The 21,296-nt window shown below is 43.5% G+C and overlaps 1 protein-coding gene across 1 annotated transcript in view; it reads left to right on the top strand.

The window, feature by feature from the left end:
• The window catches only part of LOC116972889 (dynein heavy chain 8, axonemal-like), a 574,435-nt gene that overhangs the window by 150,633 nt on the left and 402,506 nt on the right, over nucleotides 1-21,296 (top strand). Inside the window, exons 20-22 of the mRNA XM_033020476.1 lie at nucleotides 1,291-1,371; nucleotides 6,515-6,631; nucleotides 11,970-12,089. Coding sequence (XP_032876367.1) covers nucleotides 1,291-1,371; nucleotides 6,515-6,631; nucleotides 11,970-12,089 — 318 coding nt within the window. The remainder of the gene's footprint in view (nucleotides 1-1,290; nucleotides 1,372-6,514; nucleotides 6,632-11,969; nucleotides 12,090-21,296) is intronic.

The following is a 21,296-nucleotide window of genomic DNA, read 5'->3' on the forward strand; positions in this document are numbered from 1 at the left end:
TAATCATTTCTTGGACAGCACATTGCTTTCCAAACTGAGAGATTCAATCAATGTTAACTGTTACTGAAATAAATATGGCATAAATATGGAAGGAAATAACTATCTTAGTTATTGCTTTGGAAAATCAAATTGGAAAAGGTGAAATGCTGCCTGAATGGAATCATCAGAATGGTGCCTTATTTGATGATCTTCCAGATCTCCCTCGTCTGGTGGTTTCTCCTCTTTCGTATTGTTTTGTTTGCTATTATCAATAGCTTTTTATTCTGAAAGACAGACCACCCATTCTTGGTATAGGAAGGAACTACAGGTGCTGGTTTAAACCGAAGATAGACACAAAATGCTGGAGTAACTTTGCGGAACAGGCAGCATCTCTGGAGAGAAAGAATGGGTGACGTTTTGGGTCGAGACCCTTCTTCAGACGGAAAGTTACGGGAAAGGGAAATTAGAGATATAAACGATGATGTAGAGAGATATAGAACAATGAATGAAAGGTATGCCAGAAAGTAACCATGATAAAGGAAACAGGCCATTGTTAGCTGTTTGTTGGGTGAAAACAAGAAGCTGGTGCAACTTGGGCGGGGGACAGATGAAGAGAGAGGAAATGCCGGGGTTACTTGAAGTTAAATAAATCAATATTCATACCATTGGGCTGTAAATTGCCCAAGCAAAATATGAGATGCTGTTCTTGGGTCGAAAGACTGAAGACCAAAACATCACCCATTCCTCCAGAGATGCTGCCTGTCCTGCTGAGTTACTCCAGCATTTTGTGTCTATCTTTGGTTTAAACCAGCTCTTGCAGTTTATTCCTGCCCATTTTTAGAGCTAGGTTATTTGAGGTAAAGCGGCAAAAGAACTCTCTCCGGGCAAACAAATGGAACTTTAAAGAATCTTGGAGAAAGGGATTTTGGCAATTAGACAAAGGAGTTCAACACGAAATGCCAAACTCTCATCTGCATACATGGATTCTGCCATCCATTTTGCATTCCTGCGGCACATGCATATCCTTAACCAAATATTATTATCACACTACCAGGTCTGCAGGGTGCAGTTGCAAAATGGCTTAATAGTCAATATTGTGCAAACCACATTTTAGGCCTTTATCTTCAAAATAACTTGTTTATTGCATTTTAATTTTCCTGGATACTTAAATTCACAAATGTCAGTGGATTTAGTAGCTATGTGACACATTCTGCATTTTTATTCTAGTCAACTTAATTAGTATTGATTATTTGATATATTCATATCTGCTTTTACTTTTAAAGTTTTATTTTTGTTTATTCCCACAATCAGCATTATCTTCACTTATTTGAGAGGGTGTGCCAAGGAATCCCCTCTCAATTTGTGATGTTGATAGCACCTAAAATCAGAAAGGTGAGTAGTTAAATTAGAGGTAAAATATATGATCAGATTACATAGAAACATAGAAAAATGATCAGCCATGATCATATTGAATGGCGGTCTGGCTCGAAGGGCTGAATGGCCTACTCCTCCATCTATTTTTCTATGTTTCTATATTTTTTTTTTAGTTCTTAGGTACGGAAGGTAGCAAAGAATTATATAATTCGTCTGACAGAATCTGTTACTGCCTGTTAGTTATTCATCATGACCATAATACTGTATAATGGACCAACTGTGGAGTTATTTTTATATGTGAGGGGATCGTTTTATCACAGAATTAAAATGTATGGTATGCAGTTCATTTTATATGTTTATGTGTTTTCAATTAATCTTCAACTTTTAGTAAATCAAAATAAATGTTATTAAAGTGACAACATTCGTTTTATATTCATTGATAGATGTGACCTATACTACAATTGAAGAGTTCAGCTATAAATCTAGTTTATATTTCATTGAGATTGGAAGATTCAGCACTAGTTTAATCAATGATGTTAGGTTTGGGTCTATTATTGGTGTACTGAAGTACTGTGAAAAGCTTTGTTTTACATGCTATAAATCAAATCAGACAATCTACATTACTAAAAGTCTCATCTTGACCACTTCCTGTTGCACTGTATATTGATTTTAGAAAAAACGCTGCCGCATATGGCTGTGATTTTTGGCCATCTCACTCAGAGTCCCCCTCCGCTGGTCAGGTCCAGAGGATTTTTCCCATCGATGAAAAATAAAAGACTTATTAATGTTTTAAAAATGTTGCGATTCTCTCTCCTGAAGGCCACGCCCCTTTCGGAGTGACTATAAAACTTGGAAGTGTAGAGGTGCCTCAGTTCTCTGCAAGATGGGGGAGCAAGAGGTTGCAATTCTCAATCTATGCTGTGAATAGCACTGAACACATGTCTAATGAACTGTGTGATTTTACTGACTGTGAGTGCCCTTAATGTGGTTTGAAAATGTAGTTTGAAAATGCAAAAGTGTTTTTTGGTTTGAAAATGCAAAAGTGTTTTTTAGTTTGAGAATGCAAAAGTTGCCTTGCCTAATTGAAAAGTTGGTTTGAGAATGCTAAAGTTGCCTTGCTGTCTATATAATTAAAAGTCTAATCTTGACCACTTCCTGTTTGCGCTATATATTGATTTTAGAAAAAAAACTACCACGTATGGCTGTTATTTTTGGCCATCTTACTCAGATTCCCCCTCTGCTCATAAGGTGCCGAGGATTTTTCCCATCAATGAAAAATAAAAGTGTTATTAGTGTTTAAAAAATGTTGAGATTCTCTCTCCTGTCAATCACGCCATGAAGGCCATGCCCATTCTGGTGGGAGGGACTATACAACCTGGAAGTGTGGTCGTGGCTCAGTCTCTGCAAGAAGGGGGAAGGAGAGGTCATGACTCTCTGTCTTTAGTTGCCTTGCACCAAATTATATGAAACTGCATTTGAATTTGGTGGCCTTGCACCCTGCTTGAAATGGTATGAAACTGCACTAGAATTTGGTGGCCTTGCACCCTGCTTGAAATGGTAGGAAACTGCGCTCTAATTTGGTGGCCTTGCACCCTGCTTGAAATGGTAGGAAACTGCACTTGAATTTGGTTGCCTTGCACCCTGCTTGAAGAGGCATTTCAAGGAATAGCCATGAGTCAACTGCCAGCCCATCAGCCTTGAGTGAGTGAGCTGCCAGCACACCAGGCTTGAGTGACAGCCGCCAGCCCAAGAATCCACTCTGGAAACCAGTCCCTTCAGCCCACAACACCCATACTAGCGCTACAGAAAGCCCCCCCCCCCCCCCCCCCCCCCCCACTGGCCAACAATATTGGAATTGGTGGAGAGGTGGAATATTGCGTTGGGTGACCAGTCCTCCCGTGTGATGCTGGGTCCCAACGGGTCCCACAGTCTAGTACTATATATATATTACAATCAAGCCAAACTCAAGTGCAATCGTTGAGCAATGGGAAAGATACAGAGTGCAGAATATAGTTCTCAGTATTGTTCCAGTTCCAGCATAACAGTTCCAGCACAAAGTTCAATGTCCATAATGAGGTAGGTTGGAGAATCGGAGTGTCCCCATAGTTCATCTGAACTCTAATTCTGTGTCTGGTGGTGTGGGCTTTGAAGCTTCTGCATCTTCTGCTCGACGGGAACGGGGAGAAGAAAGAATAATCAGGATGGGAAAAGTCTTTGGAAGGCAGCGTGGTGTAGATAGAGTGAATGGTGGCGAGTCTGGTCTGAGTGATGGACTGGGCTACATCCATAACTCTGCAATTTCTTGTGGTCTTGGGCAGAGCTGTTCCCAAACCAAACTGTGATGCAGCCCAACAGAATGCTTTCTATGATACATCTATAGATATTTGTACAAGTCACTGGAAGCACATCAATTTTCCTCAGTCCTGAAGAAGTGGAGGCATTGGTGTGGCTTCTAGGCTTTTGCTTCATTGTGGTTGGTCCATGAAAGATCATTGGTAATATTTACACCTAGGAATATGAAATTCTCAACCATTTCCTGTCATCACCATTGCTGCTGATCGGGGTATGTATTCTACCATGCTTTCTGAAGTTGATAACTAGCTGCCGTGTCTTGCTGACATAGAGGGAGAGGTTGTTGTCCTGGCACCATGTTATTAAGTTCTTTCATTTCTTCCTTTACTCTATCTCATCATTGTTTGGTGATCTGTTCAACCTGCAAACCTTCTGGATGGAGTTGAGGCGACATTGGTTGTACAATTGTGATGTTATAGGGAGTATAGTAGGGGACTGCAGAGTGTTGACAATTATTGTGCCACCTATCCTCATGGATTATGCTCTTTGGGTCATAAACATTGAGGATCCAGTGACGGGGTTTGGTGCTGACTCTTAAATCCACAGTTTGCTTGGGATTATGGCCTTGAAGACAGAGTTATAGTCGATAACTAGGAGTCTGGTGTAGGTGTCCTTGTTGACATGGAAAATGTTCACAGTACATTGCAAAAGAAATTTGCAATTGAATATGTTATTTATCCAGATATGGTAGATCAGCTGGTTCTCTCTATGAGTTGACTAGGTCAGCTTTACGCCTAGTTGGTTTATCAGATTGGATTGCGTCTAATAGGTCCAAAACTTCATAGCTCAAATAGCCTGCTTCGGGCCATACACTGCTTGTTAGAAGTAGCATTCCTTGAAGGGTGTTGCATGGCACTCATAGAGTGAACAGTATACATGGTTTTGATAAACACACCAAGGAATATAACGATGAATGCAAAACTGCAGAATGGTCCAAAGGTTGTAGTGCAATCTGAAGTACAAACAGAAACTACAGTGTAATTAATGGAATATCATTAAATGGGATCGAATTAACAGTAAGAGTACATGGCAATGCATCTGTTTAAGAAAGAACTGCAGATGCTGGAAAAATCAAAGGTAGACAAAAATGTGGGAGAAACTCAGCAGGTGAGGCAGCATCCATGGGAGAAGGAATAGGCGATGTTTTGGTTCGGGACCCTTCTTCAGACTGATGGCATCTGATAATGTGGTGTGAAAGAGGTGTTTGCCTCATGAGTCTGATATCTGTGGGGAAGAAGCTGTTCTTAAGCCTGGCTTACTAGGTCCTGTATATTCTCCCAGAGGCCTCTTCCAGGTGAGACAGTCTTTAGTTTAGTTTAAAGATACAGCATGGAAACAGGCCCTTTGGCCCACTGAATCCGTGCTGACCAATGATCACCCGTTCACTTTAGTTCTATCCTCGCACTCGGGGCAATTTTACAGAAGCCAATTAATCTACAAACCTCCATGTCTTTGGAATGTGGGAGGAAACTGGAACACCAGGAGAAAACCCACGCGGTCACAGGGAGGATGTACAAACTCCGTACAGACAGCGCCTGTAGTCAGGAGCAAACACAGGCAGAAACTCTACTGCTGCACCACTGTGCCACCTAGAGTCCTCTAAGCTCATCTACTTGGGAGTATTCCGTACTCCCAATGTGGTTACTGTTTTGCCACTTGATCTTGGTCCTCCAAGGCCTTCTGGATCTCCAGGTTGCTATCCATTTTAACTCCTCATCCCATTCCATACTCACCTTCTTGTCCTGGGCCTCTTCAAGAGAAGTGTATTTTATTGTCATGTGTCCCAACACAGAACGATAAAGCTTTAGCTTGCAGCAGCACAACAGCTATGTAAACATGGAAGGTACACAAAATTGCTGGGGAAACTCAGCGGGTGCAGCAGCATCTATGGAGCGAAGGAAATAGGCGACGTTTCGGGCCGAAACCCGAGTCTGAAGAAGGGTTTCGGCCCGAAACGTCGCCTATTTGCTTCGCTCCATAGATGCTGCTGCACCCGCTGAGTTTCCCCAGCAATTTTGTGTACCTTCGATATTCCAGCATCTGCAGTTCCCTTTTGAACACAGCTATGTAAACATAGTACATGGTATACAACGAAAAGTTCAATACAAAAATAAACAAACTATATTGTGCAAAGACAAAAATAATGTCCCCAAGTCCCCAGTGCAATCAAGGCAGTTTATAGTTTGGGGTTCATTGTGTTCAATGGTTGTTGGGAAGAAGCTGCTCCTGAACCTGGACGTTGCAGTCTTCAGGCTCCTATTTCTGGGTGCAGAACAGATCTTCAGACATATGCACACCTAGGAATTTGAAGTTGTTGACTCTCTCCACCACTGACACGTTGATGAAGACAGATTTGTGGATCTTCGGCATCTCGCTTCTAAAGTCAGCAATCATCTCCTTGGTTTTACTGACATTTATTTAAGACTCTTCTGGGCTCATTTTTGTGTCGTTGCATGACTAGTCATTTAACAACAATTGTTATCCCTTTGAACTTCGATCTCTCTTTGATCTCTCTTCCTTCTTTTCCCAACTTTAAACTACAGCGTGTTCATTCATAATTTATTTTCCAGTTCCAATGAAAACCTTCAACATGAAGTATTAATTCTGTTTCCTTTCTCACAGATGCGACTTGACATTGAGTATTTTGAGCTTTTCCTGTTCTAATTGTTATCTTTAATATTTTGCTTTAGATGTTATGTTTGGGAAAAGTTTAATGTGTAGTGTGCATATTATGTGATAAAGTAGTAGTAAACCAGGTTAAGAACTATTCATATTTTCATATTCAATCTCCACTGTTTCTTTCTTTTAGATTGAGTTTGTTCTGAGACATGGAGTCACTTTTCTGAACTGGTCATCCATAACACTCCAAACATTCTTCTCTGATATTCATGAGGCTATAGATGATTTGCTTACACTATTAGCGACAGTAAGTAGGTTTCTCTCAAACTTAAATTAGTTAAATAACAGTAGTGGATAATATTGTATTTCATTTCGGTAATCAGTGACGACACATTTCAGAAGGATCCATGGAAAGTCAGAAGAAATACAATCTGCATTTGGTTAGAGTCATAAAGTCATACAGCGTGGAAACAGCTCCCCAGACCAACTTGCCCACTCTGGCCAACATGTCCCAGCTATACTGGCCCCACCTGCCCGATTTTGGTCCATATCCCTCTAAACTTGTCCTATCCATGTACCTTAAATGTTGGCATAGTCCCAGCCTCAACTACCTCCTCTGGCAGCTTGTTCCATACACCCACAGTAAACAGTTATTTCACCATGGACACTTTTTTTCCATTTTCTCCAATTCATCCCCAATGCTCCTTCTCTACTTTGTGTGGTCATGGGCCAGAGATTCTCAGGTGATGTTGCATTTTTCCAAGGATATTTTAGCATGCCATCCAATCAAATCAGATAACACTTTACATAAATACAATAAAGCCAAACTCAAGTGATTGGCTTCATGGAAGGAAGCAGAGGGTGATGGTGGAAGGTTGCTTCTTGGACTGGAGGCCTGTGACTAGTGGTGTGCCTCGGGATTCGGTGCTGGGCCTGTTACTGTTTGTTATCTATAACAATGATTGGAGGAGAACATACAGGGCAAGATTAGCAAGTTTGCAGATGATACAAAAGTTTGTGATTTTGCAGATAGTGAAGATGGTTGTGAAAAATTGCAGCAGGATCTGGATTCGATTGGCCAGGTGGGCTGAAGAATGGTTGATGGAATTTAATACAGAGAAGTACGAGGTGTTGCATTTTGGGAAGTCTAACATGGCCAGGGCCTACACAGTGAATGGTAGGGCTCTGGGTAGTGTTGTAGATCAGAGGGATCTTGGAGTGCAGGTGCACAGTTCCTTGAAGGCGGAGTCGCAGGCAGATAAGGTGGTCAGAAAGGCATTTGGCACATTGGCATTCATCAGTCAGAATATTGAGTATAGAAGTTGGGAGGTCATGTTGCAATTGTCACAGAGTCTCTTGCCCAGAGTGGACGAATAGAGGATAAGAGGACATGGGTTTAAGGTGAAGGAAAAAATATTTAATAGGAATCTGAGGGGTAGCTTTTTCACACAGAGGGTGTATAGTACAAACTGCCAGAGGAGGTAGTTGAGGCTGGGGATATCCCAACGTTTAAGAAACAGTTAGACAGGTACATGGATGGGACAGGTTTGGAGGGATACGGGCCAAACGCAGGCAGGTGGGACTAGTGTAGCTGGGACATTGTTGGTCGGTATGGGCATGTTGGGCCGAAGGGCCTGTTTCCACACTATGTATCACTCTATGACTACGATTCTAAATACAATAGGTAGAGCTAAGGTAAAGGTGCAGAGTGAAGAATGTTGGTTTCAGCATTGTAACGCAACAGTGCCAGAGTCAAAGTCCAATGTTTGCAATGAGGTCAAGGGTAATCGGACTGTACCCAACCTATGAGAGACCCTCCAGAAGCCTGATAACAGAGGGGAAGAAGCTGTGTGAGTCTGGTTGTGCATGCTTTCAAGCTTCTGAATCTTCTGCCCAATAAGAGGGAGAAGAAGGAATGACCTACTGGGTTTGTCCAATCTGTCTTTATAGCTAATACTCTATAATCCAGGCAGCATTGTGATAAACCTCTTCGCCCTCTCCAAAACATCCAAATCCTTCCTGTAATGTGGCGACCAGAACTGTACGCAAAACTCCAAATGTGGCCGAACCAAAGCCCGATAAAACTGCATCATAACCTCCTGACTCTTCATGCCCCGACCAATAAAGTCAAGTAGATGATGTACACCTTCTCTACCATTCTATCTTCTTGTCTTGCCCCTTTCAGGGAGCTATGGATCTGATCCCCTCATCAGCAACGCAAATCCTCCCTCTCGATCACATCTGAAACATCAAAACCCTGGAATATTCAGCTGCTTGTCGTACCCCCCTCGCAACCAAGTCTCCTTCATGGCCATAATATCCTAGTCCCAAGCACTGATTCTCCTGGCATTGAAATAAATGCTCTTCAACCCATCAGCTTCACCATATTCCTAACTCCCCCTAATAACTCTGCAAGACCTCATTCTTCTTTCTACATATTATTTGTGCAAATGTGTGCAACAGCTTCTTGCTACTCCCCATCCCCCTTGAGAATGTTCTGCAGCCAATTTGTGACATGCTGGCATCCGGTAATACAATCCTGGAGTCTTGTTTACTGCCACAGAATCTCCTGTCTGTCCCCCTAACTAACGGACTTCCTATCTGAAGAAGGGTCTTGACCCAAAACGTCGCCTATTCCTTTTCTCCAGATATGCTGTCTGACCCGTTGAGTTACTCCAGCTTTTTGTGTCTACCTTCAGTTTAAACTAGCATCTGCAGTTCTTTCCTATACATTCCTTTCACTATGGAGTCTAACTTTCTCCGCTGTATGAAAGACCTTACGGCTGCTGGAGAGCAGGCAGGTGGGACTAGTGTAGTGACGGGTCATCCCCTCAACACTGACCAAAAAGATATACCTATTTTGGAGGGGAATTACCCCAGATGTTCCCTGCTCTCCCCACCTACTGCCTTTCCTGTACCTTAGGCATGACCACCTCTCTATAACTCCTATCAATTACATTCTCACACCCCTGGACGAGCCTGGGATCATTTGAGAGGGAGAGGCAGAAATCTGATGTTTCAGATTTATTAATGTTAAGTAAAAATACAGATGCATGAGGGATGAACTGCCTGTAGTTGATTGGAAGGGGACCCTAGCACGAAAGTCAGTGGAGCAGCAATGGCAGGAGTTTCTGGATGCAGGATCTTTTCATCCCAAAGAGGAGGAAACATACCAAGGGGGAATGAAGCCACCATGGCTGACAAAAGGAAGTCAAAGGCATTATTAAAGCAAATGAAATGGCATATAACATGGCAAGTATTAGTGGACAACTTGAGGATTGGGGAGGTTTTAAAAACCATCAGAAGGCATCTAAAAAAGTAATAAGGGGAGAAAAGATGATAGATGAAAGTAGGCTAGCCAATAATATATATTTTAAAAAAGGATACCAAAAGCTTTTACACATATATAGAGTGAAAAAGAAGCAAGAGTTGTCATTGGACCGCTGGGAAATTATGCTGGAGAAGTAGCAATGCTGAACCAAGAAATGGTGGATGAACTGAATATGTTATTTGCATCAGTCGTCACAGTGGAATATGCCAGAGAGTCAGGGATGGGAAGTGAGTGCAGTCGCTATTACTGAGGAGTAGGTGCTTGGGAAACTGAAAGGTCTGAAGGTGGATGTCACCTGGTCAAAATGGACTACACGCCAGGGTTCTGAAGGAGGTGGCTGTAGAGATTTAGAAGTGATCTTTCAAGATTCGCCAGAGTCACTAATGGTTGCAGAGGTCTGGAAAATCACAAATGTAACTTCACTGTTTAAGAAGGGAGCGAAGCAAAAGACAGGAAATTATAGGCCAGTCTTAACATGTAACATAACATAGTCTGTCTTCTGTGGTTGGTAACATTTTACAGTCCATTATTAAGGATGAAGTTTCGGGGTACTTGGAAGCATATGATCAAATAGGCCAAAGTCAGTATAATTTTGTTAGCGGGAGATCCTGCCTGACAAATTTTGAGATTTTTGAGGCGAGACCAAGCAGGGCAGACAAAGGAGAGTCAGTGGATGGTGTTTACTTGGATTTTGAGGCCTTTGATAATGTGCCACACGTGAGGCTGCTAACAAGACGCCCATGGTATAGAGGCAAGGTTCCGACATGGATAGTAGACAGTCCATCATGCAAAACAGCCTCCCCCCCCCCCCACTACCCCATTAGCCATCTATACATCAAGCTGTCTTGCATAAGCAGCCAACATAAATAAGGACTACTCGCATCCTGATTCTCTCCTTTCCCATCGGGAAGAAAATACAATAGCTTGGAAGCATGTACCACCAAATTCAGGAACAGCTTTCCCATTGATATCTGACCTCTCGTGTGCTAGTGATGAATTACCTTCTTCCAATCTACCCCATTGAGGTTTTGCACTTTTTTACCTGCACTTTCTCGGTAGCTGTAACACTATACACTCTGTTTATTTCCTCTTTTGCAGGACCTGATATACTTATGTACTATGATTTGCCTGGATAGCACACAATATGAGTTTTTTAACTGTATCTTGGTACATGCAACAATAATATACCAATACCATTAATTCACATTTTGCACTTTAGCTGTGGTTTTGTTGCTAATCACCTTAAAGTTCATGTTAATTGGTTATCAGCTCCACTGCCTTGAGAGAGAATATTCCTCATTTACCACATGAAAATAATTTGTGTTGAATACTTCTGTTAAAATATCCTCATCTTTTTGTTTCCTCTAAAGAGAATAATTTCAGCTTCTTTGATATTTCCACATAATTAACTTTTCACATCCTTAAAGCAATCTATTCCATTTCCTCTTTACTATACCTGAGACCACAATATACTTCCTGCTCAGAATTGTGCATTGCGCTCTAACTAGGCTCAGGCAGTAATTAGATTTTCATTTTGTATTCTTGGTTCAATTATGTCAGCCTGAGATCAGTTTGCAGTTATTCTCAATTTATTTTGCCAAACTTTAATGCACAACCAATTCCCTGTTTATGCAACCCTTATACCAGGGGTTGGCAACCTTGTTCTGCATAGGAGCCAGGACCCATGTCTGTGAGCGGATGGCGGGCCACATCTATCACCATCGTTAATAATTAATTAATGATAGTTTGAAAAAATCACAACAAAATTGTAACAAAAAACCAATAACCCTCGCGACAAATTATAACTAAAGTGCAACACTGTGGCCGGAGCGGAATTCCTCACCGACCCCGCTGATGCTTCGCTTTCCCCCAGCCCAGTCCGCCCGTCCGTCCGCCGCTGGGCTCCCGAGGAAACCGCTCCAGCACCGCCTCGCCGAAGCTGCTCTCAGCCCGCTGCAGTTTCACACATGGGGGACTCTTTCACTCCGGGTGGTCGGGAGCATGGAAGAGGGGGTGGGAGGGTACGGACGGAGAGAGAGAGTGGGTCGATAGGTGTTGTGATATGAATTGGCTGTGTGTGTGTGTGTGAGAACTACTCTCGGATAAGTGTGTGTGTGTGTGTGTGTGTTTTGTGTTACGCCTGTGGGTTATGGGCCGGATGATTGTGGGTTATGGGCCGGATCCGGCCTGTGAGCCTAGGTTGCCGACCCCTGCCTTGTACCATTTGGTTTATTTTGTTTCTTTTCCAACCAAGCATATTGATGAACAATCAATGGTTTGATAAAATAATAAAACTGAAATGTATTGTTTTCAGCTAGAAGATTTGGTGGAGATGCAAATAGATAGTACGTTGAATGAAATAGCATCAAAAATTATTATCGAACTACCAGAAGATCATACGCTGACTCTGGAAGAACTGGTTAAGTATAATGAGGTAATATCCTTAATTAATTATTAGAACTTATAATTTAATTCAAACTAAAGAGTTTAGTAAGTATTTGACTTGATCACCAAAAATGAAATTTTGATGAACTGTTTTTGACAAATTGAACAATAACTTGATCTGATAAATAGACTGATTTGATACATTTTAGGCAATATTCCAGGTATGTTTATTTGTGTGGATTTTTATTTCCTATTTGAGAAAAGTACCACCAAATGCAAAATCATCTTAATTGCTGGACAAAACTGAAAGGTAGCATTTCACATATTTTACTTAGCACAGAGCAGTATTGAAGATTATCTGCTATTTAACCGCTGGTTAAAATTGATAAGCATTTGCTTCTGTAATGATACACGATTAAACAATGTAACATAGAGTCGTCAGTAACTTATTGACATTGAAAAGGGTTTTATATTTGAAAATACTGCAGAAAAATAGCGTTGTTATTGCGAGTCTGAACTTTCTATCCCCTAACCCCCTTTCCCCTCTTGACACAAGTGTCTTTATAACGGAATTTACTCCAACATAACGTTTCTTAGAAATACGACTACTGCCTTATAGCTGTGTTTAAATTTCAGATTTCCAATGTTTGCAGTTTTAAAAATTCCCCTAAAGCATATTTCCCCATAAGTTGTTACAATGCCTTAATAAATGACCTTCAACATCTGGAGACTCACTATTGATTAGAAGGGTAATGAATTTGTCATGTAAATATTGTGCAGCTCACAAGCTAGGTATTCTGAGGCACATAATTTACCTCCTGACTTGCCAATGGACTTTTCACCATCTGTATTTTAAAAATCTGTCGCATAATGGAATATTCTTCACAAATGTCTTTAATATTATCCACCAGACCTATTTCATGCCACTTTTTTGCCTTTCAGACTTATTTCTTAAGAATGTATCCTCAATCCCCTGCACTTATCCATGGATACATAGAAACATAGAAAATAGGTGCAGGTGGAGGCCATTCGGCCCTTCGAGCCAGCACCGCCATTCATTGTGATCATGGCTGATCATCTACAATCAGTAACCCGTGCCTGCCTTCTCCCCATACCCCTTGATTCTGCTAACCCCTAGAGCTCTATCAAACTCCCTTTTAAATCCATCTAGTGAATTCGCCTCCACTGCCTTCTGTGGCAGAGAATTCCGCAAATTCACAACTCTGGGAGAAAAGTGTTTTTTTGGTTTTTTTTTCTCATCTCAGCTTTAAATGGCCTCCCCTTTGTTCTTAGACTGTGGCCCCTGGTTCTGGACCCTCCCAACATTGGGAACATTTTTCCTGCATCTAGCTTGTCCAGTCCTTTTATAATTTTATATGTTTCTATAAGATCCCCTCTCATCCTACTAAATTCCAGTGAATACAAGCCTAGTCTTTCCAATCTTTCCTCATATTACAGTCCCGCCATCCCAGAGATTAACCTCGTGAACCTACGCTGCACTCCCTCAATAGCAAGAATGTCCTTCCTCAAAACTGCACACAATACTCCAGATGTGGTCTCACCAGGGCCCTGTACAACTGCAGAAGGACCCCTTTACTCCTATACTCAAATCCTCTAGTTTTGAAGGCCAACATGCCATTAGCTTTCTTCACTGCCTGCTGCACCTGCATGTTTACTTTCAGTGACTGGTGTACAAGGACACCCAGGTCTCGTTGCACTTTCCTTTTTCCTAATCTAACGCCATTGAGATAATAATCTACCTCCTTGTTTTTGCCGCCAAAATGGATAACCTCACATTTATCTACATTATATTACATCTGCCATGCATCTGCCCACCCACTCAACGTGTCCAAGTCATCCTGCAACCACCTAGCATTCTCTTCGCAGTTCACACTGCCACCCAGCTTTGTGTCATCTGCAAATTTGCTGGTGTTACTTTTAATTCCGTCATCTAAATCATTAATATATATTGTAAATAGTTGCGGTCCCAGCACCGAGCCTTGCGGCACTCCACTCGCCACTGCCTGCCATTCTGACAGGGACCCGTTTATTCCTACTCTTTGTTTCCTGTCTGCCAACCAATTCTCTATCCATGTCAATACCCTACCCCCAATACTATGTGCTCTAATTTTGCCCACTAATCTCCTGTGTGGGACTTTATCAAAGGCTTTCTGGAAGTCCAGGTACACTACACCCACTGGCTCTCCTTCATCCATTTTACTTGTCACTTCCTCAAAAAATTCCAGAAGATTAGTCAAGCAGCATTTCCCCATCATAAATGCATGCTGACTTGGACTAATCCTTTCACTGCTATCCCAATGCACTGTTATTACTTCTTTAATAATTGTCTGCAGCAACTTCCCCACCACCGATGTCTGGCTAACTGGTCTATAATTACACGTTTTCTCTCTCTCGCTCCTTTCTTGAAAAGTGGGATAACATTAGCTACCCTTCAATCCACAGGAACTGATCCTGAATCTATAGAACATTGGAAAATGATCACCAATGCGTCCACGATTTCTAGAGCCACCACCTTGAGTACCCTGAGATGCAGACCATCAGGTCCTGGGGATTCATCATTCTACCCAATACAATTTCTTGCCTAATGCAATTTTTTTCAGTTCTTCTGTATCCCTCGATCCTCTGTCCTCTGGTACATCTGTGAGATTGTTTGGCTTCCTTAGTGAAGACGGAACCAAAGTACCTGTTCAACTCTTCTGCCATTTCCTTGTTCCCCATAATAAATTCACCTGTTTCTGCCTTCAAGGGACCCACATTTGTTTTTACTAATCTTTTTCTCTTGACATACGTCAAGATGCTTTTAGTATTTCTTTATATTCTTGGCGAGCTTACCTTCATACTTTGTTTAAGAAGGCACTGCAGATGCTGGAAAAGGTCTGAAGAAGGGTTTTGACCCGAAATGTTGCCTATTTCCTTCGCTCCATAGATGCTGCCTCACTCGCTGAGTTTCTCCACCATTTTTATTTACCTTCATACTTCATCTTTTCACCCCCTATTGGCCTTTTTGTTAGCTTCTGATGCCCTTTGAAAGTTTCCCAATCCTCTGGCATCCCACTACTCTTTGCTATGTTATACACCTTTTCTTTTAATTTATTTTATAGTCTCTAACTTCCCTTGTCAGCCACGGTTGCCTCTTACTCCCCTTAGAATCTTTCTTCCTCTTTGGAATGAAATGATCCTGCATCTTCTGGATTATGCCCAGAAATTCCTGCCATTATGTTCCACAGTCATTCCTGCTGGGATCCTTTTCCAGTCGACCTTGGCCAGCTCCTCTCTCATGCCTTCATTTGTTCAACTGCAACTCCCCTTTGTTCAACTGCAACACTGACACTTCTGATTTAGCCTTCCTCTCAAATTGCAGATTAAAACATCATATTATGATCACTTTCTAGCGGTTCCTTTATCTTGCGTTCTACTGCAGGTTTGACAAGCAGAAACGTAACCCTGGTACCCCCTCTGACCCTCCCCAACCAACACAGCCAGACCCCAGTCTGCAAAGACTGGACCCTTCTACACCCACTCCTCCCCAATCACAACTACACACCCACTTAAAGCAAGACTCAAGTATGAAAAGACTGGACCTTTTTCCCACCTACCCCTCTCCAATCACCACTTAACACCCAATGACAGCCTGACAGCAAAAAGATTGCAGCCTTGTCCACTGCCCATGCCCTCAGTGCTGCACAACATCACTTCTCCATCATAACCAATAAAAATAGAGGAGGTGGAGATGCTGTTCAGAAGAAAAGCCGGACAATGTTTCCCCCTCTACTCTCAAGCTCTGTGCCGAACAACTGGCACCGGTCTACACAGACATTTTCAACCAGTCCCTGCAAACATGTACTGTTTCTGCCTGCTTCAAAGTCTCCACTATTGTCCCTGAACCCAAAAAGGCAAGGATTACTAGTCTTAACGACTACAGGCCTGTCGCACTGACCTCTGTAGTTATGAAGACCCTTGAAAGACTTGTGCTGGCCAAGCTGAAAAATATCACAAGCCCCCTGCTGGACTCTCTGCAGTTTGCATACCGGGCCAATGGATCTGCGGATGACGTAGTCAACCTAGGCCTGTACTTCATCCTCCAGCACCTAGACCACCAGGGGACCTATGCGAGAATTTTGGTTGTTGATTTTAGCTCTGCATTCAACACCATTGTGCCAGAGCTACTACTTTCTAAACTCTCCCAGTTGACTGTGCCTGAACCTCTCTGTCGGTGGATCACCAGCTTCCTGACAGACAGGAAGCAGCATGTGCGGCTGGGAAAGCACATCTCGGACCCGCAGACCCTCAGCATAGGAGCACCGCAAGGCTGCGTACTCTCCCCTCTCCTCTACTCTCTCTACACCAACGACTGCACCTCCACTGACTCCCCTGTCAAGCTTCTCAAGTTTGCGGACAACACAACCCTGATTGGACTGATCCAGGATGGGGAGGAATCCGCCTACAGACAGGAAGTGACACAGCTGGCGTCCTGGTGCCTTCGTAATAACCTGGAGCTCAATGCTCTAAAGACAGTGGAATTGATCGTAGACTTTAGGAGAGCTCCCCCTCCCCTCACCCCACTCACCATCAACAACACCACAGTTACATCTGTGGAGTCTTTTAAGTTCTTGGGAACCATCATCTCCAAGAACCTGAAATGGGGGGTCACCATCGACTCCACAGTCAAAAAGGCACAACAGAGGATGTACTTCCTGTGGCAGCTGAGGAAGCACAATCTGCCACAGGCAATGATGGTTCAATTCTACACTCTACAAACTCCCTTTCTTGGGATCCAGAACCAACCTGATTTTCCCAGTCTACCTGCAAATCTCCCATAACCACAATGGCATTACCTTTGTTCCATGTCAATTTTAACTCCTGCTGCAACTTGCACCCTATATCCAGGCTACTGTTTGGGGGCCTGTAGATAACTCCCATTAATGTCTTCTTACCTTTACTATTGCTCAGTTCTATCCACAGCGACTCTACATCGTCAGTCCCTATGTCCCCCTCACAAGGGATGAAGGGATCCCCCACCAACAGAGCTACCCCTCCTCCTCTGCCCACCTGCCTGTCCTTTCTATAGGATGTATAACCCTGAATATTCAGTTCCCAGTCCCGATCCTCCTGCAGCCACGTCTCTGTAATTCCCACAATGTCATATCTACCAACCTCTAACTCAGCTTCAAGCTCATCCACGTTACTTCTTATAGTTTGCGCATTCATATAGAATACTTTAAATCCATTACTCACTTCGCCTTTCACATTGATTCCTATTTCACTTGGCCATACTCTCCTATCCCTTCGTGAGCTTTCTGACCTGTTAATTCTGGTGTCTTTCTTAACTTTTCCTATACTCTCTTTCCCTTTAACTCCATCCTTGTATTTCCAATTTGTCTCCCCCTCGCCCCCCAACTATTTAGTTTAAACCCACCCGTGTAGCAGTGGCAAACCTGCCTGCCAGAATGCTGGTCCCCCGCCTGTTAAGGTGCAACCCGTCCCTTTTGTATAATTCACCCTTACCCCAAAACAGATCCCAGTGGTCTAAGAATCTAAATCCCTGCCCCCTGCAACAGCTCCTCAGCCACACATTCAGAACCCATATCTCCCTGTTCCTGCCCTCACCAGCACAAGGAACTGGAAGTTAACAGGAGATAGCCGCCCTGGAGGTCCTACTTTTCAGCCTTCTTCCGAGCTCTCTAAAGAAATGCTGCAGAATGTCTTCTTTTTCCCAACGTCATTTGTGCCGACAATCACTCTATGACGTCCTGGATCCTGGCACCAGGGAGACAACACACCATCCTTGAATCCTGCCTGTTACCTGAGAAACCCCTGTCTGTACCTCTCACGATGGAATCTCCGAATACCACGGCTCTGCCTGACATCTGTCTCTTCGGTTTTGCTTCAGCGCCACGTTTTGACTCGGAGACCTGTCTGCCGCTCAGACTGGCAGTGTCTTCTGTCCCGACAGCTTCCTCGAGGGTGAACCTGTTTTCAAGAGGTACAACCCTCGGGGTCTCCTGTACTCCAAGCTTCCTTCCCTTCCTCATCATCACCCACCTTCTCTCTGCCTGTACTTTCAGTATGAGGATTTCGCTGTAGGTCCTGTCCAGGAAACTCTCGTTTTCCGGATGATCCTGAGGTCATCCAGTTCCCTTTCCAGTGCCCCAACACGGTCCTTCTGGAGCTGAACCTGGACACACTTTCCACAGTTGTAGCAGCCAGAGGCACCATCAGTGTCCCTGACCTCCCACATCCTGCAAGCATCACACTCAATCAGCTGACCTGTCATTCCTTCACTGTGTCTCATCCTCTCCAACTAGTCTCCTCACCTCAGCCTCCTCGCCGAAGACTCTCGAGCCAAAGACTCGCACTTTTCTCACAATGCACTTCCCTCGACAAGGCCGTTCCCCGACAGGCCGCACCCCTAGAGCAAACCTTGCTTATATTAGCTAATAAATTGACTAATTCGCTAACTTACCGATTTGCTAATTAAATTCCTCAGCCAATCCCCGCACTCACTCCTTCACCTGCCGCTCTTCTTCCGACCTTGATGGTATGTGTTGCAGGCATATCCCCAACATTTTTTTAAATCTCCCACTCCTATAATTCACTGGGATTTAGAAGCATGAGCGGGGATCTTAAAGAAACATATTAAAAGGATTGGAGAGGCTAGATGTTGGGGGAGTTCAGAACCAAGGATCACAGTTTAAGAATAAGGGGTAGGCCATTTAGGACTGAGATGAGGAAAAACTTGTTCACCCAGAGAGTTGTGAATCTGTGGAATTCTCTGCCACAGAAGGCAGTGGAGGCCAATTCACTGGATTTTTTCAAGAGAGATTTAGATTTAGCTCTTTGGGCTAAAGGGATATTGGGGAAAAAGCAGGAACGGGCACTTATTTTAGAAGATCAACCATGATCATATTGAATGGTCGAATGGCCTACTCCTACACCTATTTTTCTATGTTTCTGACTAGAATGTAACTTCTGCAAGCTTATGCCTAATACTGTCAGAGTTCACCTTGCCCCAGTTGAGAATTTTAACTTATGGCCCAGCACTGTCCTTATCCACAACTATTTTAAAGCTAATAGAACTGTGATCATTGGTCCCAAAATGTTTTGAGGGAATTCAAAGTATTTGTATTTCCGCAAAGTAGGTCAAGCCTTGTTCTCTCCCTTGGAGGGCCCTACACATTGTCTGGAAAAAGTTCCTGAACACACTTGACAAATTCCACCCCACCTGAGCTCTTGGCACTCTGTTTCTCTGGCAAACCATTTGTGTGGAGAACATGGTGTGGAGAATTGCCTGCTACTGATAACTCCCATATTGGAATAAATGTTGTTATCATTCAATTCCAGAAGTACTTGGGAGTTCAGTAACCAGATTGGTAAATGTAGGCAAAGCAATAAACGCTGGAACTACTAGTCAGATCAGGGAGCAGTGATCTTTCTTTAGAACTTCCATTGCTCACGTTGTCACCGTATGGTGCAAGAGGGTGTAGAAGATGGAGGGACGGGTTCAATGTTCTCAACACCTCTTTCAAAGTTTAGGAATAGTTGCAAACATTATTTTGAAAGAACCTTTTTACATAAACCCACGGAACATATTAAACAACTTAATATTAATTGATGAGATCGGATTACGGTTGTGCAGGTTGGTTTAAGAACCTGATATCAGTAGGAAAATAGCTGTCCCTGAAGATGATGGTGTGGAGATTCAGGGCAGAGTCTGCCACTCTCAGCAGTCTCTTGCCTTCATGTGCATTGGAATTGTTTTTCCCAGGCCATGATGCAAATAGTTAGGACACTTTCTATAGTGAAGTCCAAGTTTGTTACCGATTTGGAGTTATACCATGTTTCTCTAAACTTTTAAGAAGTAGTGGCACTGGCTTGCCTTCCTCATAATTAGGGGACGACAGATGGCACAATGGGCTAAGTGTTCGGTTGGCAACCGGAAGGTAGCCGGTTCGAATCCCGCTTGGAGTGCATACTGTCGTTGTGTCCTTGGGCAAGACACTTCACCCACCTTTGCCTGTGTGTGAATGTGTGTGAGTGATTGGTGGTGGTCGGAGGGGCCGTAGGCGCAGATTGGCAGTCACGCTTCCGTCAGTCTGCCCCAGGGCAGCTGTGGCTACAGAAGTAGCTTACCACCACCGAGTGTGACTGAGGAGTGAATGAAAAATGCGATGTAAAGCGCCTTGAGTATTAGAAAGGCGCTATATAAATCCCATCCATTATTATAATTACAACTCTGTGCTGGGCGGTTGCTGCTGGGACACAAGTCGGGGTCTAATCAACCCCGGCTGGGTCGCCTGGGCGAGGGTGTCTGATGTTGTGAGACCCGAAACACCCGATGACCCCAGGTCACATCATGGAGGATGCGTCCCAGCGCATCTAGAAGATGTATCTTTCACACTCTACTGGGCGCAAGACTGGAATTTAGAAGGATGAGAGGGTATTTTATAGAAACATATAAAATTATTACGGGATTGGATGCACTAGATGCAGGAAACATGTTCCCGATGTTGGGGGAGTCCAGATCCAGGGCCCACAGTTTAAAAATAAGAGGGAGGCCATTTAGAACAAAGATGAGAAAAAACTTCTTCACACAGAGTTGTGAATTTGTGGAATCCTCTGCCTCAGAAGGCAGTGGAGGCCGATTCACGGGATGCATTCAAGAGAGAGTTAGATAGAGCTCTTAGGGCTAGTGGAATCAAGGGGTATAGGGATTCAGATTCAGATTCAACTTTAATTGTCATTGTCCGTGTACAGTACAGAGACAACGAAATGCATTTAGCATCTCCCTGGAAGAGCGACATAGCATATGATTTGAATAAATATTTACATTAGCATATATACAGACATAGTGTTTTTCCTGTGGGAGGAATGTCCGGGGGGGGGGGGGGGTGATTGGCAGTCACCGAGGTACGTTGTTGAGTAGAGTGACAGCCGCCGGGAAGAAGCTGTTCCTGGACCTGCTGGTTCAGCAACGGAGAGACCTGTAGCGCCTCCCGGATGGTAGGAGGGTAAACAGTCCATGGTTGGGGTGAGAGCAGTCCTTGGCGATGCTGAGCGCCCTCCGCAGACAACGCTTGCTTTGGACAGACTCAATGGAGGGGAGCGAGGAACCGGTGATGCGTTGGGCGGGAATGGGGTACTGATTGCAGATGATCAGCCATGATTGAAGGGCCGAATGGCCTATTCCTGCACCTATTGTCTATGTATCTAAGACAGATCATCGGAGATGTTAACA

The sequence above is a fragment of the Amblyraja radiata genome, chromosome 5 (assembly GCF_010909765.2).
Source record: "Amblyraja radiata isolate CabotCenter1 chromosome 5, sAmbRad1.1.pri, whole genome shotgun sequence".
In the NCBI taxonomy this organism is placed as follows: domain Eukaryota; kingdom Metazoa; phylum Chordata; class Chondrichthyes; order Rajiformes; family Rajidae; genus Amblyraja; species Amblyraja radiata.